We start from the raw sequence: 25187 nt of genomic DNA, 5'->3' as shown, positions 1-25187 counted from the left end.
TCCCATTTTAACCAGATCCCTGTCACTCCACAACACCCCAAACTGAGATTTTTACATCCCCCCTCCCCAATAAAAACCCCAACCCCGCTGTGTAGTGCTGGGACCAGGGGCCGTGCGTGCCTCAGTTTCCCCGCCGCGCAGGGATGCAGGATGCTGGCGGGGGATGCTGCGCCGCAGAGGAGGGGGCGGCGGCGGGGTCGGGGTGGGGGGACACGGTCCGGGGGGTGTCCCCGAGGGGGGTGGCGGTGGCTGCTGTCGCTTTAAAGGGGCAGCCCCGGCCCCAGCTGATGCTGCGGCTCCAATCAGCGGCTCTTGGCAGCCGGAGCCGCCGCCGCTCCGCATTCCTCCGGCTTCCCAAAAGGGGCGAACATGGCGATGGGCAGGATGAGGTGAAGAGGAGGAGAGGAAAACATTTAAAAAAAAAAAAAAAGGGAAAAAAAAGGAAATATAGAAAGCAGGGGAAATATAGGAAGGGAATATAGGAAAGAAGAAAAGAGGGACGGGGATGCAAGCAGCGCTGGCGCGGTGATTTCCTCCCCCCCTCCCTCTCCCTTTCCTCCTCCAAAAGGCGAAAAAAAAAAAAAAAAAAAAAAGGAAAAAAAAAAGCAGAAATAAGGCGGCCAAAAGAGGAAAAAAAAAAAAAAAAAAGGGGGAAAAAAAAGCCACCAAACCAGCAACCCACCCAACCCACCAATTCCTTGTTTTTTTCATGGAGAGCACAAACCCCAGGCCAGCGGAGGAGGACCGGGACTCCTCAGCGCGGAGACCTTTGCATCAAAATGGTAGAGCCTCAACTCCCCCTTCCCCTCTCCCTTTTCTCCTCGCTTTTATTTCCCCCTCTCCCTTCCCCTTCCTTCCTCCGTGGCTCCCTCGCTCTCCCGGGGCTTTGCCGACTTCCCAAAGGCCTCGAAACTTGCCCAAAAATCGCGGAGGTGGATGCGGGAGGGGGAGGCTGCATGGGCGATGCTGCATCCACGCCTGGGGGGGGTCGTGGATTTTTTATTTTTAATATTTTTTTGCGGGGGGGGGGTACACAAATTTTGGAGCCGGTGCTGATCTTCTGGAGGGATTGCATGGGGGTCGTCCCCCCCCCTTGCAAGGGGAAATTTGGTGAAAATAGCATTAAAAACGCGCCCCCCCGCCTTTGGGGTGCCTTAAAGGGGGATGGGGGTGCAGAAGGGATGTGAGGAGGGGTCTGACCCCCCCTTTGGGAGGACCCCAGCCCAGCTCGGAGGTCAGTGGAGGATTTGGGGGGGGTCGCACACTTTTGGAGCCCCCAGGCCGGAGGATTCGCTGGTGGGGGGGCGCACAAGCCGCCGCTTCCTCGGCCATTCCCATTCCCCGGATGACTCCATCCTTTTGCCAATTCCTGCCCGCCTTCCCCCCTCCCTCTGTGCCTGCTTCCCGTCGCGGGCCCCCTTTTCCCGGGGGGGAATCTCCCCAAAATCCCAGAGGAGCCAGGCTGCAGGGAGGGCGCAGCATCCCACCCCTCTCCGGGTGGGGAAAGGGATTTTCCAGTCCAGCTCTTAAAAAATAATGATGATAATAATAATAATAATACCACCAGCAGAGCTGGGGCCCTCGCCTGCGGCAGTGACCTATTTTATGGAGTTGGGTTTTTTTTGTTTTTTTTTTTGGAGTGGGGGGGGAGGTTAGTTGGAGTTCGGAGGGCAGGGCAGAGCTGGGGAGATCCACGGGAAATCCCCCCGGGATTTTCCCCTCCCGGTACCTCGGGGCTCCCCCATCCCCAAAAGTGCGGGCTTGTGGTTGCCTCAGCGCTGGCTCCGTGCCCGTCCCATCGCCCCGAGTGGATTTTTGGGAAGGGGAAGAAAGTACAAGCTTGGAAAAAATAGGAAACGATGCTGGGTGGGATGGTGGGATGGTGGGATGGGGTTCTGCACCCCCCGACCGGCACGCTGGGGTTTGGGTCCGGATTGGGTTTGGGTTCATGCTGGGCAGTCACTCTCGGCCTGTGAAATTCCTTCTGCCGTGAAACCGATTCTGCATCCTTCCCAGAGGAGATGCTGCGGGGCTGGGGCACCCCGGGGTGTTTTGGGGAGCGTTTCGTGCCCTGAGGTGCAGATGGGACACCCCAAACCCAGCGAGGCAGACGGGGAAAAGTTGGGAACCCAACCTTCCTTGCTCGGCAAGAACCAGGGGAAAATTTGCTTTACAAAGCAAAATTCCTCCTTAGAAAGACGCTAAAGGATTTATTATTTTAATTATTTTTTATTTTAATTTTTTTTGCCCCCTGGATCCGCGGTGAAATCTCGCAGGGTGCAAACATTCTGCCTCCAGGTGCGGAGTTTCCCTGAGGATGCTGACCGGGCTCAGCATCGCTCGGGGGGTTTTTCCCGGGGTGGCCGGAGGGTCCCCGGTGCCACCTGGGCTGGGAATGACGGCGGAGCTTTGTTCTCCCCGGCAGGAATTACCGGAGCGCTGCTTATCAGCAGGAGAGATAAACGGCCCTGTCTGTCTGGAGCACCCCCTCCATAAAAAAATAACCTGCTGCCGCCCTGGGAGATGGATCCTGTGCAAAAAGCAGGGAGAAAAACGTGTTGCCCGCGAGTTGATTAAATATTGGTTATTTTTAAGATGCAGATTTTTCTGCACGAGGAAAAATAAGGAGGAAAAAAAAAAAAAACAACAACCCGAACCTTTTGGAGGTGAACCGAATGTGTCAAAACATCAGAGGGTTTTTGAAGGTTTTGGGGGAATTGCTGATTTTCCTGTTCTCCAGCTGGAGGAGAAAGCTGAGGGTTCTCCCACGCTGCTGCATTTAAGCCTTTAAAAAGGACCTGCTGATGGCCGTGCCAAAGTGACTCTCCAGGAAGAGCAAGGGGTGAAGTTTTTAATTTGCTGCTGCATTTGCCCAGCCCCCAAAATGTGGATATCTCGATGCTCGGTGTGCTTTGCATCCTAGATATCCCCTGGCATTCCGTGGGTCCCTGGAAAACTGGGACAGTGGGTGTTGGTGAGGAGCTCTGGGTCAGGTTCTGAGCCTCCTGCCCCTGATTTTTCCTTATTTCTAAGGGCAATGTTGGAGTGGTTTGTGCAGGGCAGGGGTGGCCCCATTGGGTTTCCATTTTTGGGTCACCTGAGGATTTGTCCCATGTCCTCTGGGGCTGCTGTCCCCTCTTCAGCCAGCTCAGTGTTCATCCAGCTCGGCTGATGATGAAAACTGGGATGCCTTTGGATGTGGGGAAAGATTGGCTATGGTGGAGCAGATGTGATGAGTGGAAGACTTAATTACCATAAACTGTCTTTTTTTATTATTATTTTTATGATTGCATCTTTTGCCTGGAGCCAGGGCTGCTGACACCCTGTCTGAGTTAAAACCCTGCTCCCTGAGGTACTGGAAAAATTGTGATAAAAATAAGGATAAAAATAATGCATGTTCATAAAAATGTTAGAAGTGTTGAGCAGGAAGGATCTGGTGCATCCAGAACCTTGGCCTGGGCAACTGGATTTAAAGGAAGATGGCCCATAGCAGGGAAGCTGGAACAAGATAATCTTTAGGGTCCCATCCTGCCCAAATTCCATGGCTGGATTAGAGGAGCATGGCTGGTGCTTCCCAAAGATAAGGATCAAGGTCAAAGCTGGGGTTAGGATGGAACAGGAGATGGGGACTATCCCTGGGGTCAGAGAGAATGCTCTGGGATGCAAAGTCCTGCCCAGGATGTTGGGACTGGTTCAGCCCTGCACTTCTCTGGCAAGTTTAGCTTGGGTTAGGAAATGTGGTTGTAGGGTTTGCTGTGGGCTGAGTGTGGGGCAAACCCTGGAGGTGTCACATCCCACCAGGCTCTTGATCCACCTGGAAGGTCAAGGAGGCTGCCCCAGGGATGGGCACTGTGGTGCCAGGCAGGGGATGCTGCCCTCTGATGAAAACCTCATTCAGCAGAGCCTGGAAGGAGGCTCCATCCATCCATCCATCCATCCATCCATCCATCCATCCATCCATCCATCCATCCATCCATCCATCCATCCATCCATCCCTCCCTCCATCCCTCCCTCCATCCCTCCTTGTTCCTGGGGATCCCAGCCCCTCCCCAGCCATTTCCTGGCTGCACATGGAACTGGGGTGCTTTGGGGTTATGATGCCTCCAGGCTCTGCACAGTGGTGTGGTGGCTGCCCCGCTGCACCCATCCCTGCTCCTGCACCTCTCCCTGCTCCCAGCACTGAATTTGGGGTTCCTGGGGGGGATCCTGTGAGCTATGGGGAGCTCTGAGCACTGCCCTCCCTCAGTGGCAGTGGGGACATCCCAGTGTCTCTGGGGTGATGTCTCCTCCCCAGTCTGGAGCTGGCCCCTGGTGCAGCCACTTGGCTGACAGCCCGGCTGGGGAGGTCAGCCTTGGGTTTTGTCCTCATTTCCTCCCTCGATCTTCCCTCTGCTGTTTTCTCGGGCAGGGGAGGGAGGGGACAGTGGCTTTGTGTGTGTGTGTGTGTGTCCCCCAGGCTCTTCCACCCTGGCAGTGACTCTGTGGGCAGTCCTGTATCCCACAGATGGAGGGCAGCATCCCTATCCCCATTCCCCATCCCATTCCCCACCCCATTCCTATCCCCATCCCATCCCATCCCACTGTGCCAGTGGAAGGGTCCCCATGGCCTGGCTATCCTGTCTGCCCTCAGGGTTTGCCAGGGACATGCCAGCTCTGCTGAATTCCATCACATCCCTTTGGGATTTAACCCCAGACTTGGCTTTGGTGGCTCTGGAATCACCTGCAGAACTTTTGCATCATGTGTTGGGTCTGACTGAGCTCAGCTCTTTCAGCCCTGACCGAGGGGACAGGGACACACAAAAGGATGAGTCCATCCAGCTTTTGGTGCCTCTGCTCTCTTGGAGGGATTGGGATTTGCCCTGGGATGAAAATAATGCTGTATTTTTGCAGCAGAGGCTGTGTCTGAGCAGGGCACAGTGCCCGACTTCCCACGTGTCAGGATGGACTGGCACTGCCCTCACTGTCACCCCTGGTGGAACACAGGGACACTGGAGGGACAGTGTCCTCGATGCCATCACGGTGGTGGCATCCCCCAGGAGCAGCATCACCTCACTGGGATGATTTGGGGATGAGGGGTTGACCATCCATCCTTGGAAGTGTCACAGTGGCTTTGCAGCTCTGTGTGCAAAAGGAAAGGAGAAAAGCATCCAGAGTGGCTGGTAGGGTTTAAAAAAATGTAAAAATAGGAGAGAAATAAAAAAGCACAAAGCCATTAACCCTCTGTGGGCTGTGCTGTTGGGAAGGCAGTGCCTGCTCCCAGAGGATGAAGCTTTGTTGTGCTCATCCCACCTCATCCTGCTCCACTCCCCATGCTGCTGGTGGCCATGGTGCTTCCAAAAAAAACCCCAAATTAACTTTTTCCCCTTTGCAAAGGTGTCCTCTTGGTTTCAGGGAGACAGAGATGGGAGAAAGAGTTGTCCCTGTTCTGTTTCACTGGTGAGCCTGGTGCTGCTACCAACTTCCTGGGAAAAGCATCCTTGAGCCAAAGCCTGTAAATGCTGAATATCATTAATAAAAAATTGGGAACAACCAAAAAGGAGGGGGGAAAAAAAAGCCTGGGAAGCATTTGACTGTCCCACAGCTGAGTTAATACTCTTCTTCACCCAGCCGAGGCTAGCAGGTGTTTTTGGGGTATCCAACACCCCGGGATGAGATGGGCTCGGGAAGCATCGCTGTACAGGGGCTGTAGCTGCACATGGCTCTGCCTTGGGCACCCTCAAGCCTTTCGGACAACACAGGGAGGAGAAATCCCCTCTGGTGCCGGTGCCAGCAGCATCCCTGGGGATGCGCATCCCCGCGGGCAGGATGCTCGGGTGGGCGCTCGGGGCTGTGCCGGGCCGGCGCCTCGCCAGGCGGGGCTGTGGCCGAGCTATTGTTTTCCCTTTCCTGCTTGTTTTTCCGGACAACCCTCTCGTAATTCAATAAAAAACACCCGGCGGAGGAGCGAGCGGAGCCCACCCCCGGCGCGCTGCCGTGCCCAGAGCGCCCAGGGAGCGCTCCCCGGGGAGGGAGGGGACAGCAGAGCGGTGAAGGTAGGCGACAGCACAGGGGAGGGCACTTGGGGATGTGGTTTGTCCCTCTGCCGGGTCCCCGTGCTGCAGAAATGGTGGTTTGGCAATGGGATGTGCAGCGCTGCTCGTTCTTGGTGTGTCCTGCTTTGGGGGAGAGGTGGGAAGGCACGAGCGTCGTTTAGGGGAAAAAAATAAAAATCTTCTAATGGCATCCAAACCAGGGAGAAAAGGCTGAAGGTTTCATGCGAGGGTCTGGAAGGCAGAGGGCAAGTTGTAGGAGGCCGAGGATTAAAACCGAAAGTGCGAGTGTTTGGGATTTGTAACGATGCCCCTTTGTGCCATCCGGACTAATCTGTAAAAACGGGCGTTTAATGTTATTTCTTTCTTCAGCAAAAGTCAAGTTTTGACATTAAATTGTTTCAGCCCAGCTCTTTTGTCCTCAAGTGCAGCAATGTCCAAATTGAGAAGAGGGCATGGGGGACTCCTATTTTTTTGAGGAGCAAGTGCTGACACAGTATTTAGCTCCTTATTAAAGCACTTTTCTTTAATGCAATTTAATACTGAAGGTCAACTATGAATGCTTTGGTGGTTGGAAATGATACAGAAAAGCAGATTGCTTTGCTTTTTATTTTATTTTTTTAATGTATATCTTGAGGGTGAAAAATTTAAAGAAGTCCCCAAATTTTGTGCTGAGTGGAAAGTGGTTCGCAGGCAGCTGGTCTTGTCACCACTTACATGTGAATTTTATGCCCTTAAACCCCCTGTCTTTGTGCTTGTGTGGGAAAGAATTACTCGTGGTCCTCGGTGCTGTGGCAATGAGAGCTCTAGAAATGGATAAATAAATAATTAAATAAAGAAGAGGCTGAATGTCAGAGATGGTCTTCTGGGGGACTGAGGATTTGAGTATTTAAATATATCCAGAGTGGCCCAACCTACTGGTCCTTTGGGGAGGTTTAGAGCTGCAGGAACGTTTTAGGGATCTCATTCTCAATAGCTGCTAAGAGAAAGTGCGTGTTGTCATAGTACATTGATTTAAATCCAGCAGCAAACGCCTTTCAGGGCAGGTGGGCAGGTGTTGGTGGGGAAACTGAGGCACACGGCGCGGTGCAGGTGGAAATGGAGCTCGGGCTCCACCTCCAGAGGCGGGATTTTTTTGGCTGGAGAGAAGCTGCCCTGCTCCGGTGAGCATCAGCATCTTCCATCACCATCCTCACTCATCCTCTCCTCCATCCCCTGCCCTCGGGGCTCATCCCACTCCCATCCCTCACCCCGAGCATCCTCCCCATCCTCTGGCCGCCCTCGTGTCCCAGCAGCTGTTTTGGGATGGGATTTTGGCATCACCACCTGAAAACCCTTAAAATAGAGCAGGAGGGCAGCGTCAGGGCGGGGAGCGCTGGCTGGAGGTGCCGCCGGCCCCTCGGGCTATGAAATTCACGGCCACGCTGCTTTCTAATAATTTTTTTAGGGGTGTTTTTCTGCGCTGATGATGCCAGAACCTTGCTCAGAGGTTGGCAGTATGTGGTGGTGTTTTAGGATTCACCCTGCTTTAGTGCATCCAGGGGATGGAGATGGGGTGGGCATTAAACAGAGCCGGAGGCGCAGAGTGGTGATGGTAAAAAAAGAGCCGAGCTCCTCATTCTTTTTTTTTTTTTTTTCAATATGTATTTTTAATGTAAGGAATATTAAAAGGGATATATATTTCAAATATTTGCGCTTTCCCAGAGGAAGAACACTGGTTTTAACCCTCCCATTAATCCCCATTAGCCAGGCTCCTCCGCCGCAGGGACGGGAGCAGCCGGAGGGGCATTTTGGGGCAAGTCGGGGTTTTTCTGGGGATCTCACCCCGGCAGGCGCCTCTTGTCTCGGCCGGGGCTTTGGCTGAGGGCAAGCTCACGAAAAGCATCTGAGAGCAATAAAGAGCAAAAGGCTCCCGCTGACAAGCCCGGGCTGAAGTCACCGGCGGGACGCGGCCAAGACACGCATTGTCCTCGCCGCTGCTGGGACTGATTAGAGCTGCCTGGCAAGGACTGGAGCTGGGTGAGGGATCAGCCCCTCCTGCCAAAAAATCCTCCGTGAGCAGGGGAAAAAAAAACGGCTTTTGTTTTCCAGGGCGATGCCGCCCCACAGACCCATTTTCCTCTATTTTGCACCTTGGGGCATCCTAAACGGGGAATGAGGCGACATGGATCCCCAGAGGAAAAACCTGAATTTAGTTTTTTTTTTCCAAACTCCTCTGCTGAATTCCTGCTGTCTCTTCAGTTTTTTTAATATTTATTATAGCCTTAATTTTTTTTTTTTTTCTACGTGTTTTGAGGGGGGTTGAACCATCCAAGATCTCATCAAAAATGTTCTTGGCAGTCGTGAGAGGCTCAGAAAATGGTGGGGTGGATGGATGTTCCAGCTGGGATGCAGCATTTTGTAACAGATACGTATATAAAGAATGTTTATACATTTATATATTTATATATATTTTATATATACGTAGTTTAACTATTTTTAAGCATGAATGTATAAAATATTGAAAATATTAAACATACATAAATTATAAAAAGTAGATGAAAATATATAAACACTCAACCCTTCTCCTACCTCTTTGCACCACTCCAGGCTGCAGAGCCAAGAGTTAGGAGCAGAACTGGTTTTTCCATATTTTCCCTGGGTGCCAGCACTTGCTGGGGCTCTCCAGAGCTATCAGGACCATGCAAAGCTGAGATCCCAATTGGTTGGACGGGTTGGTTGTGGAGCAGAAATCCAATGAAAATGAAAAAAAAAAAGAAAATAATTGGCAGGGAGGGGAAAGAGGCTTTTTTGCTTGTTGGGAAAACAGAGAAGAAAACACCCTTTTTTATTATTTAAACATTTTTGTCTGTGTGTGCTTTTGCCTTTGGCTCACCAGGAAAAAAAAAACAAAAAAAGAAAGACAAACAGAACATGTCTTGCTGGAATTTGTGTGTTGATCAAGAGTTGCCATTTGTTCCAGAAAAATGGGAGCTGAAAAAACTCTTTTTGGAGCAGGAGGTGCAGGATAAACCTGGAAGGTTGAACCCTCCCTCTCTGCCAGAGTTCTGCACCATGTCTTTGGTCCCATCCTACAAAGGTCAGGAAAGAGGGTGTTATGAGGTCTGGACATGTCTCCATCCAGGATTTGGGTTTTCAGCAAAGGAAGCAGAGGGAAAGGGGGTGTCCCACCTTCTTTTGATACAGGACACAGGATTTAGGGTGTGGAATATTTGATTTGGGATGGAGCAGTCAGACTCATCCTGGGGCTCAGGACTGACCAGGAGAGGGGACAAACACCAGGGATGGTCTGGACCATGTGAAATACATGGGAGTTGGATCAAATACCCAGAAAACTCAGCCTGGGGAGGGTTGGCAGTCACAGCTTTTCCCAGCCTGGGGGTGCTGCTCCCTGGTTTGAATTTTTCCAGGTAGTGCCTTTCCCCAGGCAGTGGGAAATGAGCATTAAAAAGTGCATAAATCATCCCAATGAATCCAGCTGTGAGTGAGCTGCTGTTATGAGCAAGAGCACACAGAGTAATTCAGAAATATCAGGATATTGGGCTTTATGTCATTATCTGTAGAAGCAGGGAGCTATAAAATCCTAATTTCCTTTTATTTAGGGGGTTAAATCTCAGAAGGTGTCTAAAATTGGCTTCCTGCATGGGGCAAATTTCCACCTGGATCTCCATCTGGTTCAAGAGGTCAAGGCATCCCCTCTCCTGTCTCAGTGAGTGTGGACACCTGAGCCTGGCTTTGGACCTCCTTGGTGGCCATGGTACCACCCTCAAGGGAGATCAGTGGGTGCTCGTGTGGCCCTGACCTGCCCTTTCACTGGGCTTCTTCTCCTTGGTTGAGTCTCTTGGACTCAAGTTGGTGATGGAGCTTCTTGGATGGTGTCTTCAAGATGGGCCTGGTGGTGGAGCTTCTTGGTGTTCCAAAGCTGGGGCTGGTGGTTGATTGGTTGGTTGGTAGGTTGGTTGATATGTCCAAGCTGAGGCTGGTGATGGAGTTTTTTGGTTGGTATCTCCAAGCTGGGGTTGGTGATGGAGTATTTGGGTTGGTATCGGCAGGCTGGTGTTGGTGGTAGAATTTTGTGGTTGGTATCTCCAAGTTGGGGTTGGTGATGGATTATTTTGGTTGACATGTCCAACCTGGGACTGATGGTGGAGTTTCTTAGCTGATAACTCCAAGCTGGGGTTGGTGATGGAGTATTTTGGTTGACATGTCCAAGCTGAGACTGGTGATGGAGCTTTTTTGCTGGTATCTCCAAGGTGGGGTTGGTGATGGAGTATTTTGGTTGACATGTCCAAGCTCAAGCTGGTGATGGAGTTTTTTGGCTGGTCTCTCCAAACTGGGGTTGGTGATGGAGCATTTTGGTTGAAATGTCCAAGCTGAGACTGGTGATGGAGTTTTTTGGCTGGTATCTCCAAACTGGCATTGGTGATGGAGTTTTTTGGCTGTTATCTCCAAGCTGGGGTTGGTGATGGAGTATTTGGGTTGGTATCTGCAGGCTGAGTTGGTGGTAGAATTTCATGGTTATCATCTCCAGGCTGGGGTTGCTGACAGAATGTTTTGGTTGGCACCTTTGAGCTGGGGCTGGCAGTAGAGCTTCACAGGTGGCATCTGTGACCTGGGGATGCACGGACAGAGATGGATGGCATGACCAGAAAGGCGTTTTTGGGGGAAAGAGCCCTGAATGATTTTATTTCTTTCCTCCCCACAGCTGATAGTCGAAAAAACGACTGACTACCCTTCGGCTGAGTACTCCCTGGTGGAGGATGTAGCCCTCCACTTCACGTGTTTGATGGACAGACTGAACGAGCAGCGCCTCTTTCAGCCGGACCTGTGCGACGTGGACATCGTGCTGGTGCAGCACAAGAGCATCTTCCCGGCGCACAAGGGGGTCCTGGCAGCCTACAGCCAGTTCTTCCACTCCCTCTTCACCCAGAACAAGCAGCTGCAGCGCGTGGAGCTCTCTCTGGAGGCCCTCACCTCGCAGGGCCTGCAGCAGATCCTCAACTTCATCTACACCTCCAAGCTGCTGGTCAACTCCTGCAATGTGCAGGACGTGCTGAACGCGGCCGCCGTGCTGCAGATGAACAACATCGCGTCCTCCTGCCAGGACCTGCTGGACACGCGCTCGCTCAGCCTGGCCACCGACATGGCCCTGCCCGCCGAGGGCTGTGCAGGACCCCCGCCCTACTACTGCGAGATCAAGCAGGAGGTGGATGCTCCTCACCCCAAAATCTACGCCCGGGAGGGCAACGACCCGTTCTCGGTGCGGGTGGAGGACGGCACGGGCAGCGGGACGCTCCCCGCCGGCCCGGCCAAGCAGTACTACAAGGAGGAGAAGGATGGAGGGGCTGGTGCTGTGTGTAAGATGGAGGGTGAGGAGTCTGAGGAGGATCTGGACAGCCAGGGCTCCTACAACCGCGAGCAGATCATCGTGGAGGTGAACCTCAACAACCAGACCCTCAATGTCTCCAAGGGCAGCGAGGGGAAGGCGGCGGCCAGCGAGGCGGCGGTGATGGGGCGGGCGGACGGGGACGGGCGCGACACGGAGGAGGATGGGGAGGAGGAGAATGAGGAGGGGGAGGAGGAGGAGGAAGAGGAGGAGGATGCGGAGGTGGGGGAGGAAGAGGAGGAGGAGCGCAGCGAGGAGGAAGAGCTGGAGGAGACAACGGAGGAAGAGGAGGATGACGATGAAGATGCCTCAGAGATGAAGAGGGAAAAGAGTGGGCAGCCCCGCAGGGGCAGCCGGGCATCCAAAGCCACCAAACCCGCCATGGCAACCAGGTCCCAGGAGATGGCCAAGGGGGAAGAGGAGGAGGAGGAGGAAGAAGAAGGCCAGAGGGGAAGGAAGAGAAAGAAGGAGCAAGATGGCTTGGGCCAGAAGGTGAAGCTGGAGGAGAAGCAGCATTACCCGTGCAAGAAGTGTCCCCGGATCTTCAACAACCGCTGGTACCTGGAGAAGCACATGAACGTCACGCACAGCCGCATGCAGATCTGCGACAAGTGCGGGAAGCGCTTCCTGCTGGAGAGCGAGCTCCTGCTGCACCACCAGACTGACTGTGAGAAGAACATCCAGGTGAGCACAGATCCATCCAGGGCTGCAGCCCACCCAGGGTTGGAGCATCCTGCTAGAGATGGATGCCCCACCAAGAGGGAAATGTCCTAATCCGGGGTGGAGCATCCCGCTTGTTCTGGTTTGAAGGAAAGTGTCTGCCCATAAAGGCAGGAACTTCTCTTTGAAATAGAGGATGTAAACCCCCTCCCTCCAAATTACTATAATTTTGAAATTAAGGGGCTCTCAGGCAAAGATAGGGGAATTAGGAATAACAGTTCTTTACTAGGAAAATTAAAATAGAAATGCAGTATTACAAAGAACAATCCCAACCCTGCCAGAGTCAGAATCCAAGCTGACACCCGTCAGTCAGTCAGGGTGGTGGCACAGTCCCATTCCATGGTGGCTGCATCCCCCTGCAGGGGCAGATGTGGTTCAGCTGGAGCAGTGCTCCTGGAGAAGGTGCAGTTTCCTCTGAAGGTGCAGGGATGATGTGGAAGGGTCTGGCTTTCCTCTGGAATCCAGTGGAAAGAAGGTTAATCGATGTCCAAAATCTCAGTTTTTCTCTGGGTAGGAAAGGCTTGGCTCCTGCCCTAGCTGGAGCATCTCCCAGTGGGATGATGGAATTTTATCAGTCATGCACTGGGACTCAATGGCCATGAACAGGAGATATCTCCTGGAGGGAGGATGGGTTGTAAAAAAGATAAAGATGATTGCCCAGCTGGTTTAAAGATGGCCCATTAGCAGATAATATGTGCCACAGGTGGTGATAGAATACACACTTCTGGCCACATCAACCCAACACACTGCTAGAGATGGATGTCTCACCATGGGGGGGAAAATACCCCACCAAAGTGGATCAAGGTGGGGACAGCCCACCATAGAGGAGCATCCCACCCCTTCCCAGTGAGGGAAGGGCATCCCAAGCACCATGGAGGTCATCCCATCCAGCTACACCACGGGCTGGGCTCGTGCTCAGATCATATTGACGTTGCAGTTGGGAGGGAATCTTCCTTCACCCATGACTTGTATTCAGCCTCAGGAGGGTCCCACAGTGGCCTGGAATCAGAGGATTTGTGCCAGGAGGGGCTGTGTGGAAACACAGAGTTAATTTTTGAGGAATAATTTTTCTTTTGAGTTTATTCAATTAATCTGGATAAAACACTGTGAGCCCCTGATGGAGACACACTCCAGTGTTCCCACCCAGGCTGAACCTATTTTAGCTTAATTTGAAGATTTGCTGACAGGAGTTAAAATTGTTTTAATCTGCCTTTTGTGCTTTTTTTGTGTGTGTATTAGCAAATTTCTGAGCGTGCTTGACATCCATGAATGGTTTGGGCTTGGTGTGGCCTTCCCCTGTGCTAATGAGATCCTGTGTTGGCAAATTGACTCTGTTAAACCAGTGCAGTTTTTGGGAGGCACCCCATCAGAGCAGCAAACATGTTCCTAAAGATCCCTCCAAATTCCAGTCTCCTAATTCCTGATGAGCTGTTTTGCAGGATGCTGCTGCTAATAATTACAAATATACCCATTTGTGGAGAGCTTCTCCCATCACCCTTCCCACCAGCAACCAGATTTTGGATGGTCTCAGAGCTCTCCTTGATGAAGGTAACACAACTCAAGTGCTGCTGGAGCCCTTCACTGGTGGCATCCCAAACAAAACAGGGCATGAGGCAGATTTTGGCAAACAGGGAACATGGAAGCAGTGTGGGCTCTTGGCTCATAGGTAAAGCAGTCACTCACCCTTTGGTGCATCTTCCTGACAAATTCTCAGCACTGAAGTTGCTTTTTTTGGATGCTTTTTCCCAGACTGGATGAGTGTAGCTCCAATACCTGCATGGTGGTGGCTCTTTCAGAGCCTAACATAAAATCTGGGCAGTTAAAAATGAGTTTTACCAGAATGCTGATTCAATTTCATCTGCATTGCAGGTGGATAACATAGGGCTGTCACCTCATTGCTTGTTTTTTGGTTTTCCCCTTCCTTTTTATCCCTTTTCCAGATAATTTTGAAATAGGATGAACCACAACTGCCTGTATAGTGACCTCCTTCTGCAGAAAAAGGGATCATTGTCTCCCACTTAATTGAGCATTTTTAATTTTACAAACAGCCAAATCCACTCCATTTGCTCTGATAATATTTAATAGCTTTATCAACATCCCATAGAATTATGTCTGGATGGAAATGGAATTTTTTTTTTTTTGCACTCTACCTCTAAATGTTTTTATTTCTATGGAGCAACTATCCATATTTTCCCAATTTAGTCTGCTGCTCTTTTTCTCTGTTTCATCCCCAAATTCCATTCATAAAGCTTTAGGATTTAAGCACCATCCTGCTCCCTGTGTTCATTCCCCATCTCCATAATGTGCATCCTACCTCTAAGTGATTCATCCTTTGCTTTATGGAGTTGTCCCTCAAACTCTTTTTTTGGCCAGCTTCAGTATGGTTTTCCTTTTAACTGCAAGAATTTATATTCTCATTTTCCCCCCCTCATTTGGACATTATTTCCACATTTTTGGGTGATGATTTTCATCAGTGAGGACACAGACACCTCCAGGGTGTTTGGTCCCAGCCCTGGGGGTTTTTCTACCTCTGCTGCTTTCCCTCTACCTTTCATTTTGAAATTCCCCTGCCTCTTTCATTTTAAGTGGAGGAAATGGATATTGATGTGCCTTTGATATCAAGCTCTAGTCCTGAATTTGCCTTGAAATATCCCTTAAAGCAGAGATAATGCTGTTCTGATCCATGGAAATACATACTTGGGAACACTGGGACTCAAAGGACTACTCATGTTGACATTTGAGCATGGCAAGATGAAGATGATGAGGTTTGGGAATGCCTCTGTGACTCTAATTTTTCATTTGGGGCATCTAAGTATAAATATATATTGAAAAATACAGAGACTTCACAGCAAAATGGTGTGTTTTGCACAGTATCACAAATTGGTAAAATTTGTGTTCAAGCCCATCAAGGAGCATCTGGGAAGGAGCAGAAGTGGAGGAATGAATCCCTGCCCAGGTTCACCAGGCATGAATTATTTTCTCAACAAATCTGCAGGGAGAGAAGGGATGGTTTTATCCCTGTTTATCCCAAGAGGAGTGTGAGCCATGGAAAGGCCAAGGGGAAGGAGCTGACCCTTGGCTCCTGGCATGGTTTCCTCTGTGGACATCTCTCTCCTGTGTTTCTCTGAGCACTGAACTGGTCTCACATTCCTCCAAGAGGCCTCACACAGAAGCTGGAGTTTTGCCTGGGAACTTCCAGAGGAGCATTGAACTTGTTGGAGATGGAGAGATTCTCTACCTTAACATTTTGGGGAAGACTTTGCATGTCACATTGTTCTTGTGCTGATAGACTGGTGGTTTTGGTCAATTTTGGTCCTTTTGGATATCATGGAATCATAGATCTGTTTGGAAAACAAATTTAGTTGGAGAAGTATTCATAATATCTGCTGAAGGCTCAAGTTGTGCTGTCCTAGCTTGGGATTCTTGTAGTTTTTATATTTTTTTGCAAATTTCCAATGCAGGGAGAGCTGTGATTTTTTTTCATGTAGCATCTTCATTTAGAAATAAAATTCTCAGTTGGGAATAGGTCACGAGCTGTTGCTTATCCAAGTCCTGATACAGCCATTGGTGGAGATCCCACATCCTTCCCAGTAAGGTCATTGTCCCTTACTCATCCCAAGGATAGAAATATGAAGTTTGGAGGTTTTGAAGTGACAAGATCTGTATCAGACTTGCTGGTTGTTACAATTTTTGATACCAGCTGTAGCTTCCACAGTGACATTCCCTTTCCATGGATGAAGCTGCTTCCCCTGCTGCCCTGACCATCTCCTGTGTCCTTGCAGTGCGTGACGTGTGGGAAGGGGTTCAAGAAGCTCTGGTCCCTCCACGAGCACAACAAGATTGTCCATGGCTATGCAGAGAAGAAGTTCTCCTGCGAGATCTGCGAGAAGAAGTTCTACACCATGGCCCACGTGCGCAAACACATGGTTGGTGAGTGTGGGAGGCACCATGGGCAGCTCTTTTTGGGGGTGTTGGCCCATCAGCTTGGCAATGAAAGGTGTTTTCTGGTGCTGTCATGCTGGGCTTGCTCTTGGGTGAGTGTGAGGTTCTCTCTGCCAGGTTCAGTCTCATAATCTGAAGGTTGTGAGTTTGATCCTCACACAGGGCACCAGATGTGAGGCCTCTGACCTCCAGTGCTCTGTGGCACCAACTCCAGAGCTCTATAAGCTCCTACTCTGAGCTTTTGGCTCCTACTTAGTTGGGTATCTTAAATAAGTAAAGCAGCTAGTAGTTAAAAAGCTTTTTATTACAAAGCACATCTTATTGCAAAGCACATCAGTCTCAAAGGCAATGGCAAAGCAATAGCAATAACTGAATGACTAAAAGCACCAACTCTCCCCAATACAAACTCTTCTATAAAATTTTTCCAATAAGCTAAGACACAAACTCAGACCACCACTCCTTAACCTATTAGAATTCTAATTTCTTAGCACACCAGGTTATGTAAAAAACTATGCATGCAATCTATTTGTTTTATCTGAAAAATGTCAGCAATATTCTTCCTATAGCTCTATTATGTCCAAGTCCTGTCTACAAATGTGGGCCTGGACCCTCCACTGAAGATATCAGTGTGTTTCAACCTTCACTAGAATGCACTCTGCTATTGTGGCATTTGAAACATTTCACTTACTAAAAGCATTAGAGCTCATCCTAAAATTACTGACTTACTTCTACTTAAATGTCTAGTTTATGTGTGAGTGACTTAATATACTTCAGTCCATCCAAAGGCTTTAATTCAATCCCTGCACTCTGATTTCTCTGAAGAATTCAGAGAGACCCCTGACTCACTGACTCCAACAGGTGAGCTTTCTCACCTTCCCATCTTGAAATTTGGCCTGGTGCTCAATGCTGAATAAATATCTGCTCAGTGCTGGGTTTGGATGTGGTGCTGGGGAATCCCATTTGTTTTATTGATCAGAGGAAGGTTTGAAGTGTAACCAGTGTAAAAGGAAGAGACCACACCAGTGCTGGGCTTTGGAAAGCAAATTGCACCTGACAAGCTCCAAAAGGATGGAGATTTGGAAGGGAAATGCTTGAAAACTTGCTGCCATACATCTGCCAGAGATGCCTTGGGTGTGCTGGGGTTGGGCACTGGGAGACACTGGGGTGTGGGGAGGTGGATGGTGGGGGTGTGTGCAGGCTCCTGACCTGCCCCTGTCCCCACCAGCACACACCAAGGACATGCCCTTCACCTGTGAGACCTGTGGGAAGTCCTTCAAGCGCAGCATGTCCCTCAAGGTCCACTCGCTCCAGCACTCTGGGGAAAAGCCTTTCAAATGTGAGGTAAGGTCCTGGCAGGGGCCCCACACTGATCTGGGGAAAGACCTTCCACTCCTTGGGGCTTTGTCCTGGTTTGAAGGACAGGTGTCTGTCAATAAAGGCAGAAGCTTCTCTTTGAAATGGAGAATGTAAACCCCCTTCCTCCAAATTATTATTATGATATTGAGATTAAGGGGCTCTCAGGCAAAGATATGGGAATTAGGAATAACAGTTCTTTACTAGGAAAATTAAAATAGAAATACAGTATTACAAAGAACAATCCCCAAATACTGACAGAGTCAGAATCCAAGCTGGCACAGTCAGTCAGTCAGGGTGGTGGCACAGTCCCATTCAATGGTGGCTGCATCCTCCTGCAGTGGCAGATGTGGTTCAGCTGGAGCAGTGCTCCTGGAGAAGGTGCAGTTTCCTCTGAAGGTGCAAGGATGATGTGGAAAGGTCTGGCTTTCCTCTGGAATCCAGTGGGAAGAAGGTTCCTTGGTGTCCAAAATCTCAGTTTTTCTCTGGGTGGGAAAAGCTTGGCTCCTGCCCTGGCTGGAGCATCTCCCAGTGGGATGATGGAATTTTATCAGTCATGCCCTGGGACTCACTGGCCATGAACCTATTTTGGGGGCTGGGGGAAAGGATTACTTCACTGCTGTTGATCTGAGGGGAATGTGGGGATATTTTGGGTGCTCACCAACAGCTCCTTGCCCTCACAGAACTGCAACGAGCGCTTCCAGTACAAATACCAGCTGCGCTCCCACATGAGCATCCACATCGGCCACAAGCAGTTCATGTGCCAGTGGTGTGGCAAGGACTTCAACATGAAGCAGTACTTTGATGAGCACATGAAGACGCACACGGGTGAGCCCCCCCTTGCCTGGCCCCACATCCCTGAAGTCAGGCTTTCCCTGGAAAAAATGATGGGGTGGGGGCAGCATATTTGGGGGGCACTGGTAAGGCTCAAATCAACACATTCTATGAGGTTTTTGGGAGGGCTTATAATGGTTCATGATCTCTGAGCTGGATACATGGGGAAAATACCAACAAGATCTTCTCAAGAGGTGAAAACAACACAAACTTGAGAAAAATCAGGGAACTTTAGCAAAACGTTTAGTACAGCATTCAATAAAACACTTCTCACATCATTAACTTGGCCCATTTGACTTAGCAAACTTTAAACACGTTTGATGTTAAGGAGCTCAAAATACTCCAAGGAGAGGGAATTAGAAGGAGAAAGAAAGACAGAAAAGATATAGAAAAGCACATATATAGCTATCAAGAAAAGAGAATTAGAAGAAGACAGAAAAGATACAGAAAAGCACATATATTGGTATCAAGAAGAGGGAATTAGAAAGAGAGACAGAAAAGATGTGGAAAAGCACATATATAGCTATCACGAAGAGAAAGAAAAGGTATAGAAAAGCACATATACAGCTACCAGCTCGTGGGTTCAGACAGAATTTCAAAGACAAAGGTGGGTCTAAATGAAGGTGATGCCTGGTGTTTGGCTTGGTCCCCAATGGCCTTTGTCCCACATGGGATTTCTGGTCATTTGTCCCCTCAGGAGGTGGATTAGGGGGGAGTGGAGCACGGGCAGGCACTGCCAGGCTGGGACAGGCTCTAGGGCAGGGATGTGGGGCCGTTCACTGCCTCATAAGGGCAAGACCCACACACACACAATATCTCGGTACATCAAATCTCTGCATTCCCAGCATCATCTCACCCTTCTCCTCCCTCCCTCAGGGGAGAAGCCCTACATCTGTGAGATCTGTGGCAAGAGCTTCACCAGCCGGCCCAACATGAAGCGGCACCGCCGGACGCACACCGGGGAGAAGCCGTACCCGTGCGACGTCTGCGGCCAGCGCTTCCGCTTCTCCAACATGCTCAAAGCCCACAAGGAGAAATGTTTCCGCGTCAGCAACCCCCTGGCTTCGGACACGGCCGCCCCCCAGCCCGCCCCCAGCCCTGCTCAGCTGCCCCCCGGCCCTGGCGTGGCCCCCCTGCCCCTGCCGCTGCTCCATCCTCTGCCACAGACCCTCCCTCCTCCTCCTCACCTACCACCACCCCCGCCCCTGTTTCCTGCAGGGAGGATAAATTCAAACAATAATTAGGTGCCCCCTCTTTTCCCCATCCTGGCCGTGCACGGACTGCTCTGCCCTTTGGGAATGCCTTTCCCCCCGGGGAGGCGAGGCTTTGCTTGCTCTCTACCCGCCCCCACCTTCCTCCTCGTTTTGGGGTTGTTTTGGGTTTTTATTCCTTTTTCTCACCCGTTGTTCTCAGCAAAGAGGGGGAGCTGGAGGAATCACCCCCCCCCCCCCCATGAAGGAGCGTGGGTGTTGGGGAGGAATTGCCATCCGTCCATAAGGGTGTAGGTAAAAGGTGTCACTCTCAGCTCCATCTTCCCACACACCAGCTTCATCCTCCTGCTGGGGTGCTGGTGAGGCTGGGAGGAGCAGGATATCTGGCCTTGAGCTTGCTGGCCGGTGCATCAATATTTTGAAGCCGAATTCTAGTTAGTGGTGCTTGAATCCCTGTACTGTAAAGCTGGTCTTTCAAGTCAGGCTCTTCACCCACGGGGTTGGGAGGTGGGCACCCCAGAGGAGCTCACCACTGCCAGCCCCAGTGGCCCGTGGCGAGCCAACAGATGTCCCAATTGGAAAGCCATTAGCGTGCTCTTGTTAGCAGCCCTGACATGTCTTCCTGCCCTACAACAGGTTTTCCTTCTCCACAGGCAAAAGCACAAACACCCACCTTGCATCTCGGGGCATCTGCAGCTCGCTGTCGGTTCAGTTTCGGGGTGCCCTAAGGGAGCTGGGTTCTGGCGTGCCCTTTCTGCTAATCCCAGCAGGAGCTGGGCTCCTGGGATGCTCTGGAGTCAGGAGCTGTTTCTGGGAGAGCTCAGAGCCCTTTGGGGCTGGCAGGAGGGTAGCCTGGGGCAGAGGAGCAGGACGTTTCTGTTTCTCGGCAGAATCGGCCCAGAATAGTGCCTTAACAATCTGAAAAACCCCTGAGGGACTGATGGGTGAGCTCCAGGGCAGTCCTGCTGCAAGGTTCAGAGCTAAAGCAAGACCCTGTTCAGCCTGGGGGTGATGATGTCCCAATCTCCAGTTTGTTGCCTGTGTTGCTCTCCCAAGCTTCACTTCTTGTGGTGCTGGCATCCGTTGCCCTGTCATGGTTTGGGGAGACCAGTGAGGGCTATGGTTGTTCTGGTGATGCCCTGTGGTGTTGCTTAGTGCTTGTTGAAGGTGTTGAAGGTGTTGAAGTTGAGCTGGTCTTTGGTTTCCCTTACAAATAATACCACTGGCTTCATGCTGAGGAGGAGGAGGAAGGCTTTGCTGTCACCTTTTTGTTGGGCACTGAGGTCCCAGCAGGGTCTCTCACAGTGCTCTGCCCCATTGTGCTGACCATGGCTGTGTGGTCCCCTTTGGGGGCAGAGAAGGGCTGGCAGGAGGTGGGGGCTGTTCCAGTTGATCCCATGCTTCCAAAGGCAGTGTTGAGGTCACCTCATGTGGGTCATGTCTTGGAGGAGATGCTGGAAGCACTCTAAGAAGGAAAGAGGTCACTGAGTGGGCTGCAGGAGCCTCTTCTCATATGCAGCTTGTGCTGGGTGGCAGCAGAGTGCTGGGGACAGGAGACACATCTGGCTCTGTGAAAATCTTGGTGCTTCATCTCCTGGACCAAGTCAGCAAAACACTTGGGCAGCGTTGAGGCTGTTCCTGCAGAGGGTTCAGCCACATGCTCAGGGGTTTTGCTGACTGGGGACATGCAGGAGCCTGACAGGGACAGGACCAGGGAGCATCTGCTGCTCTCCTGAGTGCTCTCTGAGGTGACTGCTCTGATGTGGTGCCCCATTGGTGCCTGGCATCTTGGGAAAGCTGATGTTAGCATTTTGGAGCCACAAAGTCCTTTTTGTCTTCCTGTTGGCTGGGGTCATGTGGATCCTGTGGATTCCCAGCATGGCTCTCAGTACCAGTGAGATCATCCCCATCTCCATCTGCTCCAAGCACAAGGAGGTTGCTACAGCAGAGCTGCCTCACCATATTGACCTTCTCAACTGGGTTCCAAAGGTTTCTCTGCTGTCGCCCTCCACGACCCTGGGGCTTGTTGGGATAGTGCAAAGCCTTCTCAAACACACCTGTGAGGGATGGGGGATCTTGAGGCCATTGGCTGTCTGAAGGACCATGACCCACACTGGAAGATGTTTGCTTTAGAGAAGCATTCAGTGAAACCCATGGAGGTGTTGGAGTGGTCCATGCTGTCTCCTCCTCTGCTGCCTCCCAGGTCCCATCCCCTTGGGCTTCCTTGTGCTTCTCTCCCTTCATGCTCAGCCTTGAGACAGGATGGGAGTGCTGTGCCCTGAGGAGGGCTCACCTTGCTTTTATGGTCTTCTGTTATGGAACCCATCAGCTGACAGACTTCCCCCCACTTAAACACCCACATCAACATTGAGCTCCCTTATTCCACTCACCTGGAGGTGGCTTTCTCTGTTCCTGTCCTGATTCATCCTCTCCCAGTGAGGACCTGCCCCCCTTGGACATCTCTGTGAGATGAGAGCACTTCCCTGAGGCTGGGAGCCCAGCAGAAAGCCCAGTGACTGATCCCAGCGTGTGATCCCCCTCGAGAGCCTGCCCGTGGAGCCACTTGGAGACGTCGAGATGTGACCATGCACACAGCACTTTGGAGAACCAGATCCCTGCTGCTCCCTCCCCTCTCCAAGGCCTGGGGAGCTCCCAGGAGTCCTACAAGGCCTCTGAGCCCTTTTGTCTACACCCTGACTCACCCCAGTGTGTTCTCATGTCTGGTTTTTGTTGGCATACTGAGAGCTCAGACGAGTGCCTCGCCCATCCCGGATCCATCCCGGCCGGTGCTGTTGCACCCCTTGGGGTCAGACAGGGCAGGAGAGTTGGGTCCGTTGTTTTCAAGCTTTTTATGTTTATTTTAATTTTTTTTTAAATTTTTTTTTTAAACTCTTGCACCTTAATCTCTCACATCCCTTCTCTGACAGACCACGAGGGTGGAGAGGGGCTTGATTTCCACGACGCAGTTCCCAAACCCGCTGTAGCTCAACATTCAGCTCGCCCCACGCACCTAAACCCCAGACCTCTCTGGGCTGGAATTTTTATATTTTTTCTTTTCCCCCCTTCACTCCACCCTTCATTCGAACCTCGGGGAGGGAGGGAATCATGTGGGGAGGGTAATTTTTGGTTTATATATCCCAGGAGCCTGGTAGCACAGACCAGCTCGCCTCTCGTATCCACGAGGCACAGCTGGCCCTTCGGACCACAGCCATAACCCTGGCGCGGTGGGAAGGTGATGGATGGATGGACAGATGGACAGGTGGGAATGGCTGTGACAGTGCAATAGAGATGAGCATCCGCTGCTAGACAACTCCTCTGAGGGGACTCTTGGTTTGCCTGAAGTCAGGAGGGAAGGACAGACGGACGGACAGACGCCCTTTGTTCACACGGACGGCGAGAGCTTCCCCACACGCAGCCCTGCCTAGAGACACGGAGTTGGCTTGAACTTGCAAAGGAAGAAAATAATAATTTTATAAAAAAAAAAAAACAAAGGAGAAAAACAAACCGGAATAAGAACAACCTCTGTAGCATGGAACTTGAAGGAAATGAATGAAACCCCAAGCACTTGCCTCAAAGCTAGTTTCTCATGCCTGGTGTTTGGCTCTGTATTATTTTATGGCATTCAGTATCAGTTGCCCAAACATGCCAAGCTAAGAGTGTATTGGTGGCTCTACAAGTGTGAACAAACTAAACGAAGCACTTTATTCTGTATAGATTAAGGGAAGGCGGGGAGGGGAGGGGAAGCTTGGATGCTTTTCGGAAGCGTCTTAAGTAATGTTCTAGGAAATGTATTATTATTATTATTATTACTTTTTTTTTTTTTTATGACCATGTGTAATCAATATATGTTTATCTTTAACTCCAAGTACAGCAGTTACTCTCTTTGGGATGGTGTGAGGAGGGGGAGGCTGAGATGGTTGGATTAGTCCATCCCTGTGGGGCCAGCTGAGGCAAGTCATTGTCTACCGCAGGAACGGGTGAGTCTTGCTTCGTCCATGGTCCCGTTGGCCAATGTCCAGGAGGTCCCAAGAGATTCATCAAAGCCACCTCCCAGGGCACAACTCCCAGTCAGACATCCCCATCCTGAGCCATCCTACGCCTGGGGGTGCTGGGGCTGCTCTCTGTGCTGCCCACGAGGCACGGTGGGGAGGCTGGTTTGGGTTGTCCCTCGAGGCCAGGTCCTTTGAAATCTGCTTTTGGCCTCTCACCAAGGCACGTTGGGGCTTGCTGAGCTCTGGAGTTGGTGAGAGGTCAGAACTGGGCCTTTCCACTGCGTTCTCCCAGTCTGGAAGCATTATGACTGTTACCAAAGAGGTTGCAAGTGGAAGGACGGAATCAATAAACGATTTGTCTTTTATAAAAGAAAACCAAAAGCTCCACCGCTTTCTTTGTTACCTTAATTTTGCTTTAATCTTTTTCTTTTCTTTTAAAAGGGTTTTTTTCAGACAACTGTGTGAGCAGTCAGAGACAGGGAGGATGAGCTTCCTATGGAATGTTGACTGCTTCACATGTATTGGCTCTGTGTTGGGTTTGGTGGGAGGTGTGTGCGTGTGTGTGAGACAACTTGCCTGTTGTGGGGCCAACAAAAAAAGAGATTTTCACAGAAGGGTGATGAGTGGATAGAAGAAGGAATTTGGTGCTTATAGTCCTGGGGAGGACTGAGCACCTGATCCTACTGATTCTGACAGGTTGGTGTGAACTCTGAGTAGGGACTCTCTGATCTCTATTGGCAGTGGAGAAACCAAGGAGCACATCCAAAAGCACCCAGTGCCCTTATTAATTGAAAATGGAGCAGGTGGAACCTCACCAACACTACCAACATGGATATTGGGAAGATAATGGAAGAAGAGATGGTATTCCCTCAGCCTTTGGATGAAGTCTTTGCCACTGTCATTATCTGTAGGGTGATCTGTGCCACTGAAGCTGATGCATCCAAGCCAGGAAAACACCAGGCAGCAGGGAGGAGTGATGTCTCTCTGAGCATTCCTGGTGGTATTTCTTATCTGTGATGGCCTTTAAACTGACACAGTCTCTTGGAGATGTGGAGGAACATCCCCAGGCCACTTTCACTTGGAGATGTTCAGCACTGTCCTTCCTCTGACCAACCTGTGCTGAGATTTGCCTCCTGTTGCTCAAGCAATGGGATATTTCAAGTTCTTCTGGGCCTTTTCATACAACAGCTTTTTTTCCTTTTATAGTTTCCTGCCCTGTGCCAGTGCTGGTTTCTCCACAGCTTTATAATGGTGTGAAACACACATGAACATCAAACTCCAGTTAATTTGGGACATCTTGAGCCTTTATCAGGGACCACATCACCAACTCATGGAAGGTCAGCAACATTCTCCTGCTGGCTTCTAAAAGCCCAGAATTCCTCCAGAAGAGTCAAGAAACATGGCAGGAGGTGAGTGGAGATTAAACCTCTATTGGGATCATCAACACCTTTCCAGCCTGCATTCAGCAAGAAGACCTGAAGCAAAGGAATCATAGAATCATTAGGGCTGGAAAATACTTTCAAGATCATTGAGTCAACCTTTGACCAATCACCACCTTGTCAAGCAGACCAGAGCACTGAGTGCAGCCTCCCCTCATTCCTTGAACACTTCCAGGGTTGCTGCTGCTGGAGGCAGGAGGTGGTATCCTGGCACTGCAATAAATTACTTTTTAAAATGGTTATTCTATGCAGGGATTACTTTTTAATTTTTTCTTAATTTT

General features: G+C 50.6%; 1 protein-coding gene across 2 annotated transcripts; it reads left to right on the top strand.

The window, feature by feature from the left end:
* Nucleotides 1-340: 340 nt before the first annotated feature.
* Nucleotides 341-23340, top strand: ZBTB47 (zinc finger and BTB domain containing 47). 2 transcript variants are annotated; one of them, XM_079300499.1, is made up of 6 exons: nucleotides 341-782; nucleotides 10735-12099; nucleotides 15918-16065; nucleotides 17303-17418; nucleotides 18114-18258; nucleotides 19141-23340. In XM_079300499.1, exons 1-6 carry the CDS (start codon nucleotides 780-782, stop codon nucleotides 19506-19508), a joined length of 2145 nt encoding a protein of 714 aa, XP_079156625.1. In that variant the 5' UTR covers nucleotides 341-779; the 3' UTR covers nucleotides 19509-23340. The 2 variants fall into 2 exon arrangements, with proteins under 2 accessions (XP_079156625.1, XP_079156626.1); XM_079300500.1 differs by lacking the exon at nucleotides 341-782 and adding an exon at nucleotides 5916-6032.
* The last annotated feature ends 1847 nt before the right edge of the window (nucleotides 23341-25187 follow it).

The sequence above is a fragment of the Erithacus rubecula genome (genome assembly GCF_903797595.1).
Source record: "Erithacus rubecula genome assembly, chromosome: 3".
NCBI lineage: Eukaryota > Metazoa > Chordata > Aves > Passeriformes > Muscicapidae > Erithacus > Erithacus rubecula.
The sequence above is the reverse complement of the archived record's forward strand: the minus strand, read 5'-3'. Positions and strand labels throughout refer to the sequence as shown.

What these genes read in the sequence shown, in the direction of transcription:
- ZBTB47 (XM_079300499.1), top strand. An exon ending in ACTGTGAGAAGAACATCCAG is followed by an intron (nt 12,100 to 15,917) that starts GTGAGCACAGAT and finishes GTGTCCTTGCAG; the next exon opens with TGCGTGACGTGTGGGAAGGG. An exon ending in AAAAGCCTTTCAAATGTGAG is followed by an intron (nt 17,419 to 18,113) that starts GTAAGGTCCTGG and finishes TTGCCCTCACAG; the next exon opens with AACTGCAACGAGCGCTTCCA.